This window comes from Bos indicus, chromosome 19 (assembly GCF_029378745.1).
Source record: "Bos indicus isolate NIAB-ARS_2022 breed Sahiwal x Tharparkar chromosome 19, NIAB-ARS_B.indTharparkar_mat_pri_1.0, whole genome shotgun sequence".
NCBI classification, from domain to species: domain Eukaryota; kingdom Metazoa; phylum Chordata; class Mammalia; order Artiodactyla; family Bovidae; genus Bos; species Bos indicus.
This window is the reverse complement of record NC_091778.1, coordinates 27,740,829-27,759,859: the sequence shown is the minus strand read 5'-3', so window position 1 is coordinate 27,759,859 and position 19,031 is coordinate 27,740,829. Positions and strand designations below refer to the sequence as shown.

The window sequence follows — 19,031 nt, the reverse complement described above, 5'->3', positions numbered from 1 at the left end:
CCCCCGGGAAGACGCGCATTCAGAGCATCTCCGCCGCAGTGGGACGGGAGCACTTCAGGGGAAGGGGTCACCCGGGCATCAAGGGAAGAGGCCTCTCCTCTCTAGGCAGTTGGAGGAGAGCAAGGGCGTGCCTGCTCTGGCTTCCAGGGCCCACCCTGCTGAGCCCTCTCTCCCTACCCTTGGGCCCAGGAATACAAGCGGAAGCAGCTGGAGGAGCAACGGCAGTCCGAGCGCCTGCAGAGGCAGCTGCAGCAGGAGCACGCCTACCTCAAGTCCCTGCAGCAGCAGCAGCAACAGCAGCAGCTTCAGAAACAGCAGCAGATCCTGCCCGGGGACCGGAAGCCCCTGTATCACTACGGTCGGGGCGTCAACCCTGCCGACAAGCCAGCCTGGGCCCGAGAGGTACTCAGCACCTCCTGTGCTGCCTGAGACTCCGTCGGTCATTGCGCACGGGAGGCCCCGGGGAGGGGAAAGGGCAGGCAGTGCGTCTGGGCGGTGCTGGAGAGGTTGGGACGTGACTTGGAGAACAGGACAAAAGCCGTCCTGCTTGGTGTCCCGTCGCATCACAGGTGGAAGAGAGAACAAGGATGAACAAACAGCAGAACTCTCCCTTGGCCAAGAGCAAGCCAGGCAGCACAGGGCCTGAGCCCCCCATCCCCCAGGCCTCCCCCGGGCCCCCAGGACCCCTTTCCCAAACTCCTCCTATGCAGAGGCCGGTGGAGCCCCAGGAGGGACCGCACAAGGTGAGTCTCTCCCTGTTCCTGTCTTCACACACAGATATGGGGGTGGGGGGCGCCTCACGTGTACACACACACGCACATGCCCAGAGCCAGGGGCCACAGACCTCAGGACATGCGGGCAGAGACAGGCACGCATCTGTCTCTCTGTCTTACCTGTTCTTGGGCTCCAGGAGCCCCTTTCGATGGATAGTTGGAACTCAGAGGCTTGACCTGCCCCTTCTTCCCTGCCCAGGCCCCAGCTCCCAGGTGGGGGCGTGCCACAGAGCAGGCAGCCCACCCTCCCTGGTCTCTCCCCGCAGAGCCTGGTGGCACACCGGGTCCCACTGAAGCCATATGCAGCGCCTGTACCCCGCTCCCAGTCCCTGCAGGACCAACCCACCCGAAACCTGGCTGCCTTCCCCGCCTCCCACGACCCCGACCCCGCCGTGCCCGCACCCACCGCCACGCCGAGTGCCCGAGGAGCCGTCATCCGGCAGAACTCAGACCCCACTTCCGAAGGGCCTGGCCCCAGCCCGAATCCCCCAGCCTGGGTCCGGCCTGATAATGAGGCCCCTCCAAAGGTAAGGGCAGCCTCGCAGAGCCGGAAGAGGGCAGAGGAATGGGGGGGATAGAGTGGGAGTGGTCAGCGGGCGAGGTGGACGTGAGCTTGGGGGTCTGGAGGGAATAGAAGGGTGAGGAATCCGGCCTGGCCCATCCCGCAGGGGTCACCCTGATGTCTGGGGGGCGGGCCGGCATGCGAGTGTGTCCAGGTGATTCCATGGTGCGTGTGGGAGCAGAAGAGGCCCCCGGGGTTCAGGGAGCACCAGGGGCAGACTTGCTGGCCAGATCCCAGCTCTGCTGTCTACCCGCCTCGTGAAACTTGGACAAAGGTCATCAGCTTCCCCAACCTAAGTCTGCTTCTCCATCAAGGTGGGGGGGCGCCCCTTCCAGGGTCTCAAAGAGGGGCCTGGTGTCTGCCATGCCATCATGGAGCCCTGACCCCTTCCTTCCCTCCTCAGGTGCCTCAGAGGACCTCATCAATCGCCACTGCCCTTAACACCAGTGGGGCCGGAGGGTCCCGGCCAGCGCAGGCGGTCCGTGCTAGGTAATGCCTGGCTGGGGGCGGGCGGCAGCCTAGGGCTCGGGGCGGGCGGCAGAGGGCAGTGTGCCAGGTTGCCCACTTAGGGGTGGGCGAGCCCCGCCCCAGTCACCTCAGCCCCCGCCCCGCCCCGCCCCGGCACCCTGTGCTCCCTCCACAGACCTCGCAGCAACTCCGCCTGGCAAATCTATCTGCAAAGGCGGGCAGAGCGGGGCAGCCCCAAGCCTCCAGGGCCCCCCGCTCCGCCCCCCGGCCCGCCCAACGCCTGTAGGTAATGGAGCTGTCCCCCCTGCTCCCTCCCACCTTCACTTCTGCCACCTGTACCCCCCTGGTGATGGCTCCCTCTGCGGTGCAGCTCAGCCTCCCGGGGCGCGGACACCCCATCACCCCTGACCCTACCTCCACCCCTCCCACAGTAACCCCGACCTCAGGAGGAGCGACCCCGGCTGGGAGCGCTCAGACAGCGTCCTCCCGGCCTCTCATGGGCACCTCCCACAAGCCGGCTCGCTGGAGCGGAACCGGGTGGGAGGTACGTGAGCCCAGCCCCGGGCGCAGTCTCCCCAGGGTGGACCCCCACTTTGGCAGCTCTGGACTGGGCAGCATGGGCACCAGGCTGGACTTGAGGCCAGCCCCTGGGCCGGTGTCAGTGACCTCCTTTCTCCCCCACCCTGCCACATCTAGCCTCCTCCAAACTGGACAACTCCCCTGTGCTCTCCCCCGGAAACAAAACCAAGCCTGATGACCACCGCTCGCGGCCAGGCCGGCCCGCAGTAAGTCATCACATGGCCCCCTCCCATCTTCTCATGGTTTGTGACCTGGGGGCCACTGTGGAGCCTCTGGAGCCCCATAGAGCTGGGCGCCAGGGGCAGGGCCATCATTAGTCTGAGGCTGGAGGGTCTGTGGGCTAACAGGGTGGCACTTCCCAGTTACTAACCTTTCTTAACCTCTCTCCTGCCTCCTCTTGGCTGCCCTTCTTCCCCTGCGGCCCTTCCCAGAGCTATAAGCGAGCCATTGGCGAGGTTAGTGAGCAGGGCTGCGGGCAGCCCCTCCTGTTCCCTGCCTTTCTCAGGCCTCCATGGCACCCCTGCGTCCCCGCCTCACGCAGCTCCTCCTCCGCAGGATTTCGTCTTGCTGAAAGAGCGGACCCTGGACGAGGCCCCCCGGCCTCCCAAGAAGGCGATGGACTACTCATCGTCCAGCGAGGAGGTGGAGAGCAGCGAGGACGAGGAGGAGGAGAGCAACGGCGAGCCGTCAGAGGGGAGCAGGGACGCCCCTGGGGCCCGGTATGGGGGCGCCCCGGGCAGGGGCATGTCCCTGCCAGAGGCGCCTGAAAAACAGGTGTTAGGGGAGGGGGTGTTGGGTCAAGTTTGAGGGAAAGCAGTTCCCTTTTCCCCCCGAATGGGGCCTCAGCTGTCATTGCCGGCCCATTCTTCCTACCCTTCCGTAGAGCACGGTATTCAGACCTGGGGGCTGGTGTCCCCCGCTGTCCTTCACTGTCCTGTGAGATGAGCGCCTCTTCAGGACAGCCAGCGCTCCCCCATTGTGGGGTGGGAGCTGCTGGGTGCCAGCAGACACTGCAGGTGCCTGTGCCCTGGCTCTCATCTGCTCCCTGTGGCACTCAGGTGGCACTTGGGTGGCAGGCAGGGCCCGGAGGGCCTCCTGACCTTCCTCTCTCCATAGCAGCGATGGAGACACAGACAGCGTCAGCACCATGGTGGTCCACGACGTGGAAGAGATAGCCGGGCCCCAGACCCCCTACGGGGGTGGCACCATGGTGGTCCAGCGAGTAAGTGCCCCTCCCCCCCCATTCTGCCCCAGCCTGCCCTGCTCCTCCTCAGCCCCAGCACTGGCCCCCTTCCGTTCGTTCCTTTAGACCCCCGAGGAGGAGCGCAGCCTGTTGCATGCCGACAGCAACGGCTACACAAACCTGCCAGACGTGGTCCAGCCCAGCCACTCGCCCACTGAGAGCAGCAAAGGTCAAAGCCCCCCCTTGAAGGATGGAGGCAGTGACGTAAGTGGGTGGTGGTGGCTCTACGGGGCGAGAAGAGATCACTGGCCATGGACAGGAGACGCAGGGGCGCTGGGGCACTGTGGTTGGCAAGGGGGAGCCCTGGGGAGCTGGTTGGCCAGGGTGCAACAGGAGGGGTGGGCCCGGGTTGGGGTCTGGCATATTTGCCTTACTGCCACCCCCACCCCACAGTACCAGTCTCGTGGGCTGGTAAAAGCCCCTGGCAAGAGCTCATTCACGATGTTTGTGGACCTGGGGATCTACCAGCCCGGAGGCAGTGGGGACACCATTCCCATTACAGGTGAGACAGGAGGCCTGGGGAGGGGTCGGGTGGCCTCTGATGACAGGCTTCACTGAGTGGTCACAGCCTCCCCTGTGGCCTGCACCTGCCCTGGCACGAAGGCAGTAAGGGCTTCTGGGGCCGCCTTGACCCAAGGCGGGGCAGAATGCTCAGAGGTGACCCAGGGACCTGCATGAGGGAGCGAGGGCTTTGCCAGGCCTTCTGGCCCTGTGTAGACTCCTCCAGGCACCTGGTCCATTCCCTAGTCTTTCCCTTTGGTTCGGAGTATCCTGGAGTATGGGATATAGTGAGACAGAGTGACAGGACTCAGCCCACTCCCTTCTCCTCTCCTCCTCCTGCAGCTCTGGTGGGTGGAGAGGGCAGCCGGCTCGATCAGCTACAGTACGACGTGAGGAAAGGCTCTGTAGTCAACGTGAACCCCACCAACACCCGGGCCCACAGCGAAACCCCCGAGATTCGGAAGTACAAGAAGCGGTTCAATTCTGAGATCCTCTGTGCGGCCCTTTGGGGTAAGCCAGGGTGGGGAAGGAAAAGAGGGGCCTGGTGTGCCCCCGTGCTCCCGGTCAGGCGAGGGCCTGGCTCTGCCTCTCATCTGCCCAAGGGCTCCTCTTGCAGGGGTCAACCTGCTGGTGGGCACGGAGAATGGGCTGATGTTGCTGGACCGCAGCGGGCAGGGCAAGGTGTATGGACTCATCGGCCGGCGGCGCTTCCAGCAAATGGACGTGCTGGAGGGACTCAACTTGCTCATCACCATCTCAGGTTGGGGGGAGGCGGTGGCCAGGAGGAGGGCTCAGTGCCTGGGGGGAGGGCTCAGTCCTGTTCCCCAGGACAGAACTGGAAGATGGGGGCCCCACTTTCTCACCCCTCGAGGTCCACGCAGGATGGTGGGGAGGTGGAAGCTGGGCCTTCAGCGAGGGTTCTCTGTTCCTCAGGGAAAAGGAACAAACTGCGGGTGTATTACCTGTCCTGGCTCCGGAACAAGATTCTGCACAATGACCCGGAAGTGGAGAAGAAGCAAGGCTGGACCACTGTGGGGGACATGGAGGGCTGCGGGCACTACCGCGTGGGTGAGGAGGTCACAACACAGCGGCCCGGGCACATTTGTTTATGAGAAGAGATAAAGAGACGGGGTCCTGGGCTGAGAAAGCCTTGAAGGCCAGAGATGGTGGGGGGGCCTGCAGCTGGGGATGTAGACAGACCCAGGAGAGGGGCTGCAGCCCAAGCAGGGAAGAGCCTGCATCCCCCCTTTTCCTGTCCCTAGTGAAATACGAACGCATCAAGTTCCTAGTCATCGCCCTGAAGAACTCTGTGGAGGTGTATGCCTGGGCCCCCAAACCTTACCACAAATTCATGGCTTTCAAGGTAACCCAAGCCTCAACCTCCATCACTGGTCCAAGGTCTGGCTCCTCTGCCCACACCCCCTGAGCCCTTTCTCCCCCCACAGTCCTTTGCTGACCTCCCGCACCGCCCTCTGCTGGTGGACCTGACCGTAGAGGAGGGCCAGCGGCTCAAGGTCATCTATGGCTCCAGCGCCGGCTTCCACGCTGTGGATGTGGACTCGGGGAACAGCTACGACATCTACATCCCTGTACATGTAAGCTTGGCAGGGCTGCGGGCGGAGTGGGGTCCCCGGCCTGGGCCCAGCCTTGGGGCCTCCCACCCACTTTCTCCTCCCCAGATCCAGAGCCAGATCACACCCCACGCCATCATCTTCCTCCCCAACACGGACGGCATGGAGATGCTGCTGTGCTATGAGGATGAGGGTGTCTACGTCAACACGTACGGCCGGATCATCAAGGACGTGGTGCTGCAGTGGGGAGAGATGCCCACCTCTGTGGGTGAGTGAGGGGCCCGCCCCCTGGCCTGTGTCCCCGAGCCAGCCGGGCTGTAGCCCACTTACCACCCCTCTCCGCTTCCCCCCAAGCCTACATCTGCTCCAACCAGATCATGGGCTGGGGAGAGAAAGCCATTGAGATCCGCTCCGTGGAGACGGGCCACCTGGATGGGGTCTTCATGCACAAACGAGCCCAGAGGCTCAAGTTCCTGTGTGAGCGGAACGACAAGGTGGGAGTAATAAGCCGCCCAGGCTCCTGCACAGCGTGGGCCCCATCCCCACCCCTACTCCCACCCCTTCCTGGGCCCCTGGGCAGAGCTGGGGGCGGGGTGGTGATAGGTCTTTCTGAGAGGCAGCCTGCCTTTCCCCCACCTTCAGTGTCTAAGAAGTCTGGGCTCCTTCATGCTGCATGTTCCTGCCTTTTGGAGGGGAATGGGGGCACTCTGCGGGACTAAATCCTGCAGTTTCTCCTTCCTCCCAGTTGACTGAGGCACCTCCACCTTGGCTGCCCCACACACCCTGGTGACTTCTTCTCCTCCCTATCCAGGTATTTTTCGCCTCGGTCCGCTCCGGGGGCAGCAGCCAAGTTTACTTCATGACCTTGAACCGTAACTGCATCATGAACTGGTGACGGGGCCCTGGGCTGGGCTGGCCTCTGTGGACCAGCTCACCCCCCACAGCCAGACTCCCCGGCCGCCCTTCTCTTCCCTCCCTGGGCTTTTGCTTTTACTGGTTTGATTCACTGGAGCCTGCTGGGAACGTGACCTCTGACCCCTGATGCTTTTGTGATCACGTGACCATCCTTTTCCCCAACATGTTCTCTCCCCAGAACTGTGCTTGTCCCAACTTCCAGGGAGAGGCACAGCTTCCCCTTACCAGGAACTGAGTGGGCCTAGCCCCACCCCCCTTTCTCCACTTACAAGGAGAGTGCTTGGGGCTTGGACCCCATACCCCACTGCTGCTGACTTGGCAGGGCCCTGGGCCCCATCATTTGCACGTCAGGGGAGCCGGCTCCCCCCTTGAATGTACCAGACCCTGGGGGGGGTCACTGGGCCCTAGGTTTTAGGGGGGTCACCAGCCACTCCAGGGGCAGGGACCATTTCCTCATTTTCTGAAAGCACTTTAATGATTACCCTCCCCCCAAACCCCAGGGAATGGAGGGGGGACCCCGCCAGCCAAAACATTTACCCCTTTCCAACCCCCATCTCTTCTAGCCTCTGCCCTTCCCCGGTGGAGGGGGGAGCAGGGAGCTCTCACCCTCTCCCCCCCTTGCTTGCATCTGTATATAGTGTGAGCAGCAAGTAGCCCGCCCCCTCCCTGCCCCCACCCCTCCTCAATGTAGTGGCCTTGGAGATCTCGTTTGTTAATAAAGACAATTCAACCAGCTCCCACCACTTCAGGCCCTAGGTTACTCTGTTTTCTCTCATCACCCCGGGTTCTAGCCAGGGCCCACCAGCATGGCTGGGATGAAGGGGGTGGGAATCTGCAATCCCTGAATCTTAGTGGAGAGGGGGTGGATGGGCAGTGCTGGGCTAAGAGAACCTACAAGAAACAACTAAGGGAAGGCCCAGGCCTCCTCAGCCTTAAACCTGTGGACCTTGAGCTGAGACCATTTGGTTCCTACCTACTCCAGCCTGGCCAGGCCACAGAGGTGCCTGGCTTCAGCCTCTCAATGTGCAAGTGTTGGAAATGGGTCTCTCCTGTTTGGCTTTTGAGAGGATCACATGGGACTGGGGCCCAAGAAATACTGGGAGGTCAGGAAGACTGAAGTGAGAGTGTTTCTTGCTTTCTGGAGGGTTGACATGTGGGAGGCTGCCTGCACCATCTGCAGCTCTTTCTGATGCCAGCCAGGTGGCCGGACCCACACATGTGTGCACACGTGACTCCTTGTGAAGTTGAATACAGATTTATCATTGGCAGTGGGAAAGGATAGTAATAAAGCAGTGGTAGCAAGGTGTTTTTCAAATATCCTCCTGGAGACGGGTGGGAATTCTTGTCGGTGTGGCTGTGGCCTCAGGTCTACATACATGGCGGGTAGGGCAGCTGAGGCACTCGGTTGAAGTAGGCCCCGAGGAAGATGAGGCTGGAGCCCACGAGGAAGAGCACCAGAGCAGCCCAGAAGCAGATGCTGTCAAGGGCCTTCCCCATGCGCACCCAGTCGGACACCTCCTGGGGAAGGGGTGGGCACAAATTGAGTCCCTAAAAGCTGTAGGAGCCAGATGCGCAAGAGTCAGGGATGGCGGAGGGCCCCCAGCGCCTCACCCCACCTTGGTGCTCCCGTCCCACCTCGCCAGTGGCCTCCTGGTCCCGAGTGCTTGAAGCCACGAAGTTCACGGCATCCACACAGCAGCGGATCTCGGGGGCGGCAGCGCCCAGGTTCTGGCAGAGGGTAGCTGGTGGGGGCGACCCGGGGTGGGTGATCAAGAACCTAGCCCTTGAAGGCGCCCCCCTTGGCCCACTCGGGCCAGTCCGCTCACCCGTCCAGGTTCCGTGCCGGTGCCTCTGCTGCTCAAATACCAGTTCGCTCCGCGGCTTTTTCAGTATCAGCTCCTCCGCGCGGAGCAGGAGGCCCAGGGACGACGCCCTCCTTGGGGGCGAGGCAGCTCGGGGGATCTCGGGGGGCGCGCCGGAGCCCAGGAGCTGGGGTAGCAGCTCCAGCAACACCTGGGGGGGGGGGGGGGGGCGGGGGGGGCGGGGGCGAGGTTAGCTTGAAGCCCCACCTCCTTCCCGAAGCCCACCCACCCGATGCTTACGTAGCGCAGTCGCGGGGACATGGCGTGAGTGGTGGGCGTCCGCAATGACACGTTGAGCACGATGACGCAATTCATGACAATGAGTGTGGCGACCACCATGACGAAAATGAGGTACCTGAGGAGCCCAGAGTTCGTGATGTCACAGCCTCCCTGCTGCCCATGAGCCACAGAGCGGCCACAGGTCCTCTGACCTCACAAACGCACCTCTCCGCAGGCGTGGAGCTGCTCCTGGCAGGGCCAGACGGTCCGCCCCCCGGCCCGGTCTTTCTCCCCGCCCTCGCACGGCCAGTGGCAACCATGAAGGGGACCCCCAGTTCCCTGGAAACCCTGCTGTGGGTCTACCACTTCCACAGCTCCACGGAGGTGCGCCTACACCCTCGAGACGCTCTGGGAAGGTTTCCAGCGCCCCCCGCCCCCCGCCCGGTGACCTCTGCCCTATGTCCCGATGACCCCGCTGCCCCTGTGCCTTTCCAGGTGGCCCTCCAGCCCCCGCTTCTGTCTTCCCTGGAGCTCGTTGCGGCCGCAGCCCATGAATATCTGGAGCAGAGGTTCAGAGAACTGAAGTCCCTGGAGCCTCGAGAGCCGGAGAACCCGCCTGCCGGGAAGCCCACCCTGGGGCTAGTGCTAAGAGAAGCCGCGGCCAGCGTAGTGAACTTCGGGGCCACCTTGTTAGAGGTGGGGCGCCGGGGAGCGGGGCGCAGAAGAGGGAGTCGGGAAAGGGGATCGAGGAGCAGAGACCTCTGCATCCCCACCAACTTCTGTATCCCCACGACAGATCTCAGCCCTGTGGGTGCAGCAGGAGCTACGGCGACTAGACGGCGGCCCGGGTCCGGGCCCAGACGCTGGGGATCCGGGTGGAGCCCTGGCCCGGGTAGCCCAGGCCGCGGGGCAGGGGGCTCTGCAAGTGGGGGCTGCAGCAGGCGCGAGCGCCCGGCTCCTGCTCCAGGGGGCCTGGCTATGCCTGTGTGGACGAGGTCTGCAGGGGTCAGCCTCATTCCTGCAACAGTGGCAACGCCATCTGGACCTCGGAACCCCTGGGGAACCGGTGAGTTCAAGATGAGGGGAGAGTTGGGGGCTAGAGGCGTCCCGGCTGGGTGGCACTGAGCCGGCCCACTCCCAGCAGAGATACTCCGGAGGCCTCAAGTTGGCGTCCAGCAGCACTGCAGAGGACGGAGGACCGAAGAACCCACCACGATCCCAGCCCCGCCCCACGTCCAAATAAAGCCCAGGTGGGGACCGTACAGTTAAGGCTACTCGGGAGTCCTTAAGTATTGGCCCTGCCCTCTCAACTGAGACCCCCTGGCCCCGCCCCGTGCTCGTCTGGCCCCGCCCCGTGCTCGTCTGGCCCCGCCCTTCACGCTAGCCATGCCCCGCGCAGTCACCGCCGGGATCCTCTCCGTCCCTCACCTGCCCAACAGCGGCACGCTCAGAGATGTCTCTGGGGTTTTCTGGGCAATCAGGAACAAGAAGACGGTCTGGGCGAGCAGGACGTTGATGGAAACGGTGCATTTCTGGCCGCCGGCTGGAGGGAGTGCCTGGTGAGGACAGGCCCCGCCCCCCAGGAGGGGCCCCGGGTTTGGGGTCTGGGCGACTCCATACCCTGCGCGGGCAGGAAGTAGGCGAGCAGCACCAGGCCCGAGATGAGCACGCAGGGCACGATGATGTTAATAACGTAGAAGAGTGGCTTCCGGCGAATAATGAGCGAGTAGATGACGTCAGTTTCCCCTGGGCCACCCGCAGAGTCACCGTCGTGGCGGCGGATCACCCCGGGACAGAAGTCGATGGCCCACTCGCCGTTCTCTGCAGGACGGGAGGCGCGGTCAGCCAGCTCTCAGGGAATGTGGCGCCCTGCTCTGCTCTCCGTCCCCACATCTGACAGTGTGTGGGGGGGTGTGGGGGCCTGCAATTCCAGGCGAGGAGAGGATGAAAGCCATCTGGGCCAGGGCAGGTGGGCTGGTAATTGGGTCAGAAAGGGGCGTTCCCAGGGAGCTTACGGAACCACCACAAGGGAGGAAGGAGTACTAGGCCGACAATCAAGAATGATTTCAGGGAAGGTTCAAGTTAAAGCACGGTTGTCAGTCAGTCCCAGCATCGAGGGCCCAGGGCAACCCCACTGTGCAAGTCCCCTCTCGGGATCTGTCTAGAAGCGGGTTTTTCGGAGCAGGAGGGGGGCCTAACCAGTATAGGCCTCAGTATCGATATCGATCTTGCTGATGGTCTTGCCCTCGTCGTCCACCGCAAAGACAAACTCCACCTCTTCGGCATTGTACGTCTGGGAGCTGCGGAGCCAGGATCCCAACCCCGACCCCAGAGGCTGGGACCCGGGCCTCAGGCCCCGCCCTGGAAGCCGGGTTCTGGCAGGGGAATTACGCTCCGCCCGATCACCAAGCCCCGCCTCCAAGCCTGGGTTTCCACCCCTACTTCTCATCCACTAGAGCGCGCTATCGCCTTCGAATGCCTAGCCCCACCTCCAGCACAAGGCCCCGCCCCGGATTAGAGGTCTCCCCGCCCCCGCGCACCTGACCCCACCCCTTAATCCCTCAATTGTCCGGGCCTGCGAACAAGTAAGTCTTCCCACCGGAAAACGAGCGAGCAGTTCTGCCAGTCGAAAGGGAAGTAGGTGACCTCCACGGCGCAGGTACTGCGGTAGATGGCCGGGGGCAACCAGCTCAAGTAGCCGCCCTCAGAGACCAGCACATTGGCCTCGTAGGCCACCCCGAACTGGCCGTCGATACTGTGGGCTCCAGGAAACCGAGAGTTGGCCCAAATCTGCGGTTCCCTCACCCCCCAAGCAACACCCCTGCCCCAACCAGGTCCAGCCCAGCCTCCACCCCTCCCCAGACCTCGGCTTCGCTCCAGTCTGGCCCGGTCCTCACTTGTTTTCCAGCACAATCTCTGGCAGCCATACGAGTTCTGAAGGGACCCGCAGGGTTTCTACGCCCCCAAAGTCGCCCTTGCTGTAGTTGAGTCGGTAATCTTGCCAGTCCTAGGGGCGGGGGAGGGGACGGAAGGACGTGTGCCGCGCTGCCTGCGAGGCTTTTGGGAGAAAAGGGTCCCCTAAACCAGATCTCACGCTGTTCCCCAGCCTCGACTCACGATTCCAATCCAGACGCTGGTGGTGAGGGTCTCTTCTTTCTCGTTCTGCGGGCGGGAGATGAAGATGATGGGGGAGAGCTTTAGGAGAGAGTTGAGCGCTTGGGGCCAGAAGTGGGATCTTAGGCTCCGAGACGGCACTCGGGTGCCGGTGCGGGTACCTTACCAGGGAGATGAGGTTGGTCAGGGTGACTTTGAGGGAGATGGTGACAGTGTCCTCGGGCTCCTGCACTGGCCGGCGTCCTGGGTCATAGGTGTCGAAGAGGTAGTGGTAAAGGCGCAGCTCCTCATTCTTCCCCTCACCTCTGCCTGGGGATGGGGCCAAGCAGCAGGGTCAGGACCGGGAGAGTCTGGGGAGCCGCTCTGCTCTGCCTCCGGGTCTACAGGTCTCTGCTTCTCTGTATGTCTCTGAGGCTGTGTATTTTCCCATGTCTGTCTCCCGAACTAGTGATACTGTGCCTGGGGACCAAATATGTCTGTCTACATCTCAGTCGGTCTCTGTCCTGTCCCTTTATGTCAGTGTCCTGTGTGTGTGCGTCCCACCTCTTCCCCCGACCCTGGCCCATACCGAGGAGCTGCAAGAGGAGCAGGGCGCAGAGCAGAGCCCCTGCCATTCCGCTGTCTGGTCCCCCAGGTTATTCTGAGCTTTGGCAGGCTCAGACGGGGGCAGGCCAGGGTGCCTGAGTGAGGGGGAGGAGGGTGTTAGTTCCGGGCTCTGACTACCCCTACTGCAGCCAGGGACATCTTGGCTGCTTCCAGAGGCAGCTGCCCCATCCTGAGTTCCCTGCCCCCACCCCATCCCAGCCTTCTCTGCCTGGGCTTCGGCTAGCTGTCCAGCCCCAGCCCCGATCCTCTCATGACTGGAGCAGGCCCGATGCTGGTGGGCAGGTCCTTAAACACCTGGAACCACAAACCTGGCAGAGGGGGTGTGGAAGGTCCTGCTTTCAACACTGCACTGGTATCCTCTGAGTCAGCTGCCCTGTGCAGGTGACATCCCTTGCCTGCTACACTCAGCACCACCCATAACCCAACCAAGGTCACACAAATGCAGTTTCTGCCAGCAGAGTTCGGCAAAAGCAGAGTGTCCATAAAGATCTGGTAATGAGACAGGCAGCCACAGGGGATTAGCCTGCGATAACAAACTCCACATGGCAAAAGAGACGGTGCCACAGTGCAGGGCCCATCTCCTCCCAGAGCCAGTCCCAGTGTCTACCCACCTGCAGCTCTGTCTGGGTGGGCACCTACAGAGATCCTCGTTTTCCATCTCTCTGTTGCCACCTTGTGGCCACATCTGAAAGTTACTGACTGCCCCACCTCATTCAAAACCCACCTTTCAGTCTTTCCTAAATCTCCTTGAAGTGAAGTGAAGTGAAGTTGCTCAGTCGTGTCCAGCTCTTTGCAACCCCATGGACTGTAGCCCACCAGGCTCCTCTGTCCATGGGATTTTCCAGGCAATAGTACTGGAGTGGATTGCCATTGCCTTCTCCAGGTGATCTTCCCGACCCAGGGATCGAACCTGGGTCTCCTGCATTGTAGACAGACACTTTACCATCTGAGCCACCAGTCTCCTTGGACCACCCTAATCAATCACTGGCTATACTTGTTTAAAATGCAGTTTCCTTGGCTCCATTCCCAAAGAATCCCAGTTTAGTAAGATGACACAGAGGAGGGGCCAGGAATCTGCTTTAAGAAATTTCCCGTGTGTTTCCTTATGGGGTAGGAAGCACTCTTTACACTTACATGTTCTTCCTCACACCAGTACAGCAAAGCAGTTGCCATTGTCCTAAACGTATCAAAGAGGACTCCAGGTCAGGTCCAAGGTCATGTTACTGAGTCCAAGCTCCTGCTGCTTGCCACATGACAGGCCAATAAATCGAGAGACAAGTTGTCGGGCAACTTTATTTGGAAAGCCAGCAGATGGAGAAGACGGTGGACTAGTGTCTCAAGGAACCATTTTCTCTGAATCAGAAGTCAGGTTCCTTTTCTATTTATGTTGGGTTGAGGGGACGGGTGGCCAAGTCCTGGTTCCAGCCACACTCTATAAGGTATGTGTTAATGTCTTCCTTCCTGCAGCCACTTACCTGTGGGCCTGGTCAGGATGTTTCCAGTGAGCTAAACCAAGGTATTTTAGCTTAATGCTCAGTAATGACATTACTAAGCATATGACATAACCCCTAAGAGACAGAGTTCCCAGAGATGGGCCATTATGTATAATTTAAGCTTATAGGCAACATTTCTTTCGTGATTAACATCATAGAACACACAAGGTTCTTCCTTATTACAATTCCCCACAGTCAATGGGGGATAATGTGCAAGGCAAATTTCTCTGCCAGGGAGTGGCATCTGGCCCAAATTGGGTTCCCTGCTGAGTCTTAGCTGTTGATACCAGACCAGGTCCCTGTGCCTCAGGAACTAACAGAGGATTTTCCAGTTGATCCCTATAAGGAAAAGGAGCCAGTCTGACCACTTTCTGAGCCCCAGAGTCAGGAATTAGAATTGGGGCCAAATAGGAGCAAGCGATGGTGGAAGGGGTGTATATAGTGGCATAACAGTGAAGCAGCTGGGACAGCCAGCTGGACCAAAGGTTGGAGCAACATTCCCTCACCCTGCCCTTGGGTTTCTTTCTTTTTTAAAAAATATTTATTTGGCTGCACCGAGTCTTAGTTGGGGCATTTGAACTCTTAGTTGCAGCATACGGGATCTAGCATCCTGACCAGGGATTGAGCTTAAGGCCCCTGCATTGGGAGCACAGAGTCTTAGCCACTGAACCACAGGGAAGTCCCACCCTTGGGTTTCTGACATGACCTAGTAACTGAACAACTGTCTGACATTTTCCCACCCACCCTGATGCAGTAGCACAAGAGCTTGCACAAGGGCTTGCATATAAGAGGAATGGAGTGGGTTGCCATTTCCTTCTCCAGGGGATCTTCCCGACCCAGGGATTGAACCCAAGTTTCCTGCATTGGCAGGCAAATTCTTTACCACTGAGCCACACAACATAGGAAGATTTCATCATTTTCCCTTGCTTCTTCACAGAATAGTTATGGAGCCATTCAAAAACTGCTATAAAACCATATAGCAGGTGGTCACCTCTAACAATACAAAGGATGCTTTTTTGCCTTAGCATCAACCAACCAGACTGAATTCTGGAGCAGGGCTTTTGTTGATTTTTAGGAACCAAGTGGAATCTTTCTCTTCGCCCTGGGAATGTCCCACTTTTAGACAAGAACAGACTTTTTCTATTCCTTTCCTTCATTCGACATCAGTAGGAGTTTCAAATATCATAAAACTGTTTTGGCTGTAACTGGAGAAATGCTACCAAAACAATATGAAACCAAAAACCTAAAGGGTAAACCAAAAATCCTAAATAAACCCTCAAGTCTGGTCTTGGGGTTTAACAGATACCAATGACACGGGAGACCACACGTGATGTAATTAACAAAGCAAGGACAGCAGTACCTGGTACACGGGGTCCCAGGAAAACCCTGCATAATGAACCCCTTGTGGAGATCCCAGCAGGTATTTTCAACTTCTTAGTCATGGTTTCATAGCTGTAATCAGACCACTTATCCAAAATACGCCTCTGAGGACTTTCTGCAGGCATACTTGAAATATTTCCCTTTTTTTTGGGGGGGGGGGTGGGCACACTACATGGCTTTCAGGATCTCAGCTCCTCAACAAGGGACTGAACTGGGCCACAGCAGTGAAAAGATCAAATCCTAACCACTAGATCACCATGGAACTCCCCATTCCCCATTTTTTAAAAAGACATAAATACAAGACAAACAGCACACGCAAATGCCAGCATCCAAATAAACAAACCAGTTCACACAGATTGCGTAAAAGTCCGTCAACTCTGTCCTCATCCTCTTTCCAACATGGTGCCCTACTCAAATGTGCTTCCCAGGTGGTGCTAGTGGTAAAGAATCTGCCTGCCAATGCAGGAGATGCAGGAGACGAGGGTTCAGTCCCTGGGTCGGGAAGATCCCCTGGAGTAGGAAATGGCAACCCACTCCAGTATTCTTGCCTGAAAATTTCCATGGACAAGAGGAGCCTACAGTGGGCTCTACAAGGTGGGCTCTACAGTCCATGGGGTCACTCAGAGTCAGACACGACTGAGCGACTGAACACACACACACACACACACACTCCACTCAAATACAAATTGGCTTATTCTAAAGGAAAGAAGCCCCAGATGGAGAAGAAATAAAATCTCCATTTGGTACATGGAGTGACTTACCTACTGCATGAGCTGTTGATTCCTTGCTCCACCTGCTAAGAGCTGGGGCAGCCAGAGCAGCTTCAGGGAATTTTAAGGGGAAGATCCTCAGGACGAGTGGTCTGGGCAGCTGCTAGGTCCTTACCCCCAAAATCCCCCAACCAGAGCTGGCTGGCCACGAGCAGCAAGACTGGCTGCTCATACTTCTTTGCCATATAATAGGTCAATAAATCAAGTGACAAGTTGTTGGGGCAAGGAATAATGCTTTATTCAGAAAGCCAGCAGCCTGAGAAGATGGCGGACTTGTGTCCTCATGAACCATCTTCCTTGAGTTAGAATTCAGGCTTCTTTTAACACTAAAAGGAGGGAGTCAAGTCCTGGTTCTGGTCAGACTCCTGGAGGAACTTCTTCCTGCCTTCAGTCTTTCACAGATGGGCCTGGTCAGGAGGATGCTTCCTTGTGAGCTAAACAAAGGTATTTTAGCTTAGTGTTCATTACCTGGGTGACAAGTGTCCCAGAAATGGGCCATTATGTGTAACTTAAGCTTATAGGCAACATCCCTTTGGTGATTAACTTGTAGAAGAAAACAAAGGTTCTTCTCCCTTTTATAGTCACACAAGTAGATTGGCAACGTCGCCTGAGGCTTACAGTCAGCTTTATTGATCATGGACACCTGTGTTCGTTTCACAGGCCACAGAACCATTTCACATCCACCATTGTGGGGTCTCCTTCCTTGTCCTGTAAGGTCCTTCATAACCTTACACTGAGGGTCCACACAGCTTTTCCATTTCCCCACACACCCTTGAAACCTCAGCTCCTCCTGGTAATGCTTTTCATTGCTCGTTTTAGACTTCAGTCACCCAGAAAGAATCTCATTGGCCCAGCTCACCTCCTTGCACATGGCTGATATGGGTACTGGGTCTAAAATCTGCACTGCTGCTCATTCCACAGCCTCTGGGCGAAGGCTGGGCCAAGGACTGTTGTGATAAATGCAGCTATTTATTCAAACATTAATAGGCACCTACAAGTTTCCCTGCACAGGGCCAGATGCTCTGATTAGAGAGATGAATAACCCACAGCCCCAAGGAGGAGGAAGAGATTTTACAGGTGATGAGCAGAAGGTGTGGGTAGGGTCCCGTGTCACTTAGCTTCTTTGCATTGCAAGAGTCAGATTCACGAGTGAGGTCCCCAGTAGGTTTCCACATAGACTGGGACAGCCTGGACCACTGTCAGCGCCCAAGGCAGCCCTGGGAACTGGCCACTGCTGCCTTTGCTCTGGGCTCCTCTCACGCCTGCTTTTTCTTTCTCGTACGTCCTCTTCCTACTGTGTGGTCTCTGCTCTCTTGTGTCTTCCACCGCATCTCACCCCTAGTCTTGGCCCCACATCAGCCTTGACCTCTCTCCAGAGGCAGCCAGTTCAGGCTTTGCTGCCTGATGCCATGATGCTGTGGGTGCAGGCACAGAGAGGTGGTGGAATGGGCCAAAGATGCCCCCCTTTACCCAGGGTGGTGGGCACGGCCACACAACCAGTGCCATCCATCACTTACCAACCCAACCTGCCTCCTACATATCTAGTTACCAGGACACCCTGTCATGAGTCCATTCTCACAGCCACAATTGAAGATGCATCACACCCTTCCAGCCAGGATTGAAATGTCTCACTTCCAAGACAGATGGTGACAAGGGCCCTTTGAAAAAGCTCTCAACCTCAGAGTCCAGTGTCCTCAGGTTTACATTCAACCTCCTCCAGGTGTGGTTTCTGTCCGTTTTCCAAACGATGGACTAACTTCTCAGTTTAAGCACCATCACTACATCATGTATAAACAATACAGCTCTCTCTCTCACACACACACACATAGACGTCATGTAAGACACATAAAGGGGCAAACCCACACTTGGACCAACAACCTGCATGTAGGAGAGTAGCCTGGGGTGGAGGGACAGTGAGGAGGAATCGTAATCCCAAACCTGGGACTGAAGCCTGGGTCGCTGGCCCCAGACATCTCTCATGTTCTCCAGGAGAGGGCTTTACTGCAGAGTCTCAGCGGGGTGGTAACTTACGGGTGGAGATCTTGCTAACACCAGTGAATCCCAGGGGCATCTCCTGCAGAGTCAGCACATCAGAAAATCCTTCCCTGGGGGAGTCCCCAGGAGGGGCTCTCACCCTCCCTCCCCCCTGCCCCTCCCCCACCCGCCAGTGCCGGCCCAGAGCTGAGCCAGCATCTTTCCAGTGTTTGCTCTGGATGAACATCTCCTGAGGGATGAAGAGGCTGATTTGGAGTCAGGCACCTGATCCAGGCCTGGATTTTGTACTTTTTTTGGCTTCGCCACGAGGCACGTCTGGGATCTTGGTTCCCGGACTAGAGATCAAACCCTGGACCCAGCAGTGGAAGTGCAGAGTCTTAACCACTGGACCTCCAGGGAAGTTGCTGGTTTTGTCCATAAAAAGGACAACTAAAAATTCCACAGAAGCTCAGTGGGCTGCCTGGCAGTTTCTGGAGACTCCTTGACTTCCAAGCTGGAGCCAAAGATCTCAGCTCAACAGGAAGCCACTCCCTTCACCTCCAGGCTCTTGGCTCTTGGCTGGCAACTCGGAACAGCTGCGCTGCCCGGGCAGCCAGCTCTGCTCCTCAGCCATCAGCACCCCACGGGGGCAACATCCCCAGGCTGAGGCCCCGCCACTGGCAACCGAGGGGCTCCTCTTTTTTGATGGACCTGGAGAGTGGGTCTGACTGAGCCAGGATGGGGCAGGGGTGTGGCAGACACTGATTTCTAGCCTGTCTCTGGCTCTGGGACCTAAACCCTTGGATGGCTGAGACCTTGCTGGGTTCCTTGTTCACGGCACATGGCCCAGAGCCCAGGACATAACAGGCTCCATAAGTGTTTACTGGATGAATAAGTAAGAATAAATGAGTGTGTATCTTCCCAGCACCCTCCCTTCTACTGAGAAGTACTCCTGTCCAATCACCTGACCACAGAGGAGCTGCCAGCTCCTTAAAGATGCC

At 58.6% G+C, this 19,031-nt stretch overlaps 3 protein-coding genes across 21 annotated transcripts in view; 2 read left to right on the top strand and 1 right to left on the bottom strand.

Moving 5' to 3' along the window:
• MINK1 (misshapen like kinase 1) overlaps window positions 1-7,355 on the top strand; it is a 47,073-nt gene extending 39,718 nt beyond the window's left edge. For 2 of the 13 annotated variants that reach the window (XM_019981470.2, XM_019981464.2), the window contains 20 exons: window positions 190-402; window positions 570-743; window positions 1,040-1,300; window positions 1,739-1,824; window positions 1,979-2,089; window positions 2,235-2,347; window positions 2,500-2,588; window positions 2,814-2,837; window positions 2,938-3,101; window positions 3,502-3,604; window positions 3,692-3,829; window positions 4,019-4,127; window positions 4,469-4,636; window positions 4,743-4,886; window positions 5,060-5,194; window positions 5,389-5,489; window positions 5,572-5,721; window positions 5,806-5,965; window positions 6,052-6,191; window positions 6,509-7,355. In XM_019981470.2, coding sequence (XP_019837029.2) covers window positions 190-402; window positions 570-743; window positions 1,040-1,300; window positions 1,739-1,824; window positions 1,979-2,089; window positions 2,235-2,347; window positions 2,500-2,588; window positions 2,814-2,837; window positions 2,938-3,101; window positions 3,502-3,604; window positions 3,692-3,829; window positions 4,019-4,127; window positions 4,469-4,636; window positions 4,743-4,886; window positions 5,060-5,194; window positions 5,389-5,489; window positions 5,572-5,721; window positions 5,806-5,965; window positions 6,052-6,191; window positions 6,509-6,592 — 2,667 coding nt within the window. In that variant the 3' untranslated portion in view covers window positions 6,593-7,355. Of the gene's footprint in view, window positions 1-189; window positions 403-569; window positions 744-1,039; window positions 1,301-1,738; window positions 1,825-1,978; window positions 2,090-2,234; window positions 2,348-2,499; window positions 2,589-2,813; window positions 2,838-2,937; window positions 3,102-3,498; window positions 3,605-3,691; window positions 3,830-4,018; window positions 4,128-4,468; window positions 4,637-4,742; window positions 4,887-5,059; window positions 5,195-5,388; window positions 5,490-5,571; window positions 5,722-5,805; window positions 5,966-6,051; window positions 6,192-6,508 lie in introns of all 13 variants that reach the window. The other 11 variants (XM_019981469.2, XM_019981463.2, XM_019981471.2 and 8 more) reach the window with 7 other exon arrangements.
• Window positions 7,356-7,848: 493 nt separating this feature from the next.
• Window positions 7,849-12,918, bottom strand: CHRNE (cholinergic receptor nicotinic epsilon subunit). Of its 6 annotated transcripts, none has more exons than XM_070772933.1 (12): window positions 12,722-12,918; window positions 11,974-12,116; window positions 11,811-11,855; window positions 11,591-11,700; window positions 11,293-11,448; window positions 10,893-10,993; window positions 10,314-10,514; window positions 10,122-10,236; window positions 8,715-8,829; window positions 8,439-8,625; window positions 8,248-8,354; window positions 7,849-8,167 (listed from the first exon to the last, which is right to left on the bottom strand). In XM_070772933.1, the coding sequence occupies exons 1-12, from the start codon at window positions 12,894-12,896 to the stop codon at window positions 8,093-8,095; spliced, it is 1,530 nt and encodes a 509-aa protein (XP_070629034.1). In that variant the 5' UTR covers window positions 12,897-12,918; the 3' UTR covers window positions 7,849-8,092. The 6 variants fall into 6 exon arrangements, with proteins under 6 accessions (XP_070629034.1, XP_070629032.1, XP_070629035.1 ...); XM_070772931.1 differs by having other exon boundaries at window positions 7,849-8,130; window positions 12,722-12,911; XM_070772934.1 differs by lacking the exon at window positions 12,722-12,918 and adding an exon at window positions 12,376-12,519 and having other exon boundaries at window positions 7,849-8,130.
• On the top strand, window positions 8,859-9,955 carry C19H17orf107 (chromosome 19 C17orf107 homolog). 2 transcript variants are annotated; one of them, XM_070772939.1, is made up of 4 exons: window positions 8,859-9,077; window positions 9,189-9,389; window positions 9,490-9,759; window positions 9,838-9,955. In XM_070772939.1, the coding sequence occupies exons 1-4, from the start codon at window positions 8,874-8,876 to the stop codon at window positions 9,934-9,936; spliced, it is 774 nt and encodes a 257-aa protein (XP_070629040.1). In that variant the 5' UTR covers window positions 8,859-8,873; the 3' UTR covers window positions 9,937-9,955. The 2 variants fall into 2 exon arrangements, with proteins under 2 accessions (XP_070629040.1, XP_070629039.1); XM_070772938.1 differs by having other exon boundaries at window positions 9,835-9,955.
• Window positions 12,919-19,031: the final 6,113 nt, after the last annotated feature.

Excerpts from the sequence above, each read along its gene's own strand:
- CHRNE (XM_070772930.1), bottom strand. The coding sequence starts at position 12,896 with ATGGACACTCTGCTTTTGCCGAACTCTGCTGGCAGAAACTGCATTTGT. Across the intron at positions 10,994-11,292 it reads AACTGCTCGCTCGTTTTCCG|CTCCCAGACGTACAATGCCG; the intron begins GTGGGAAGACTT and ends CTGGCTCCGCAG. Across the intron at positions 10,515-10,892 it reads CGATACTGAGGCCTATACTG|AGAACGGCGAGTGGGCCATC; the intron begins GTTAGGCCCCCC and ends CCCGTCCTGCAG.
- C19H17orf107 (XM_070772938.1), top strand. The coding sequence starts at position 8,874 with ATGAGCCACAGAGCGGCCACAGGTCCTCTGACCTCACAAACGCACCTC. Across the intron at positions 9,078-9,188 it reads ACTTCCACAGCTCCACGGAG|GTGGCCCTCCAGCCCCCGCT; the intron begins GTGCGCCTACAC and ends GTGCCTTTCCAG. Across the intron at positions 9,390-9,489 it reads TCGGGGCCACCTTGTTAGAG|ATCTCAGCCCTGTGGGTGCA; the intron begins GTGGGGCGCCGG and ends TCCCCACGACAG.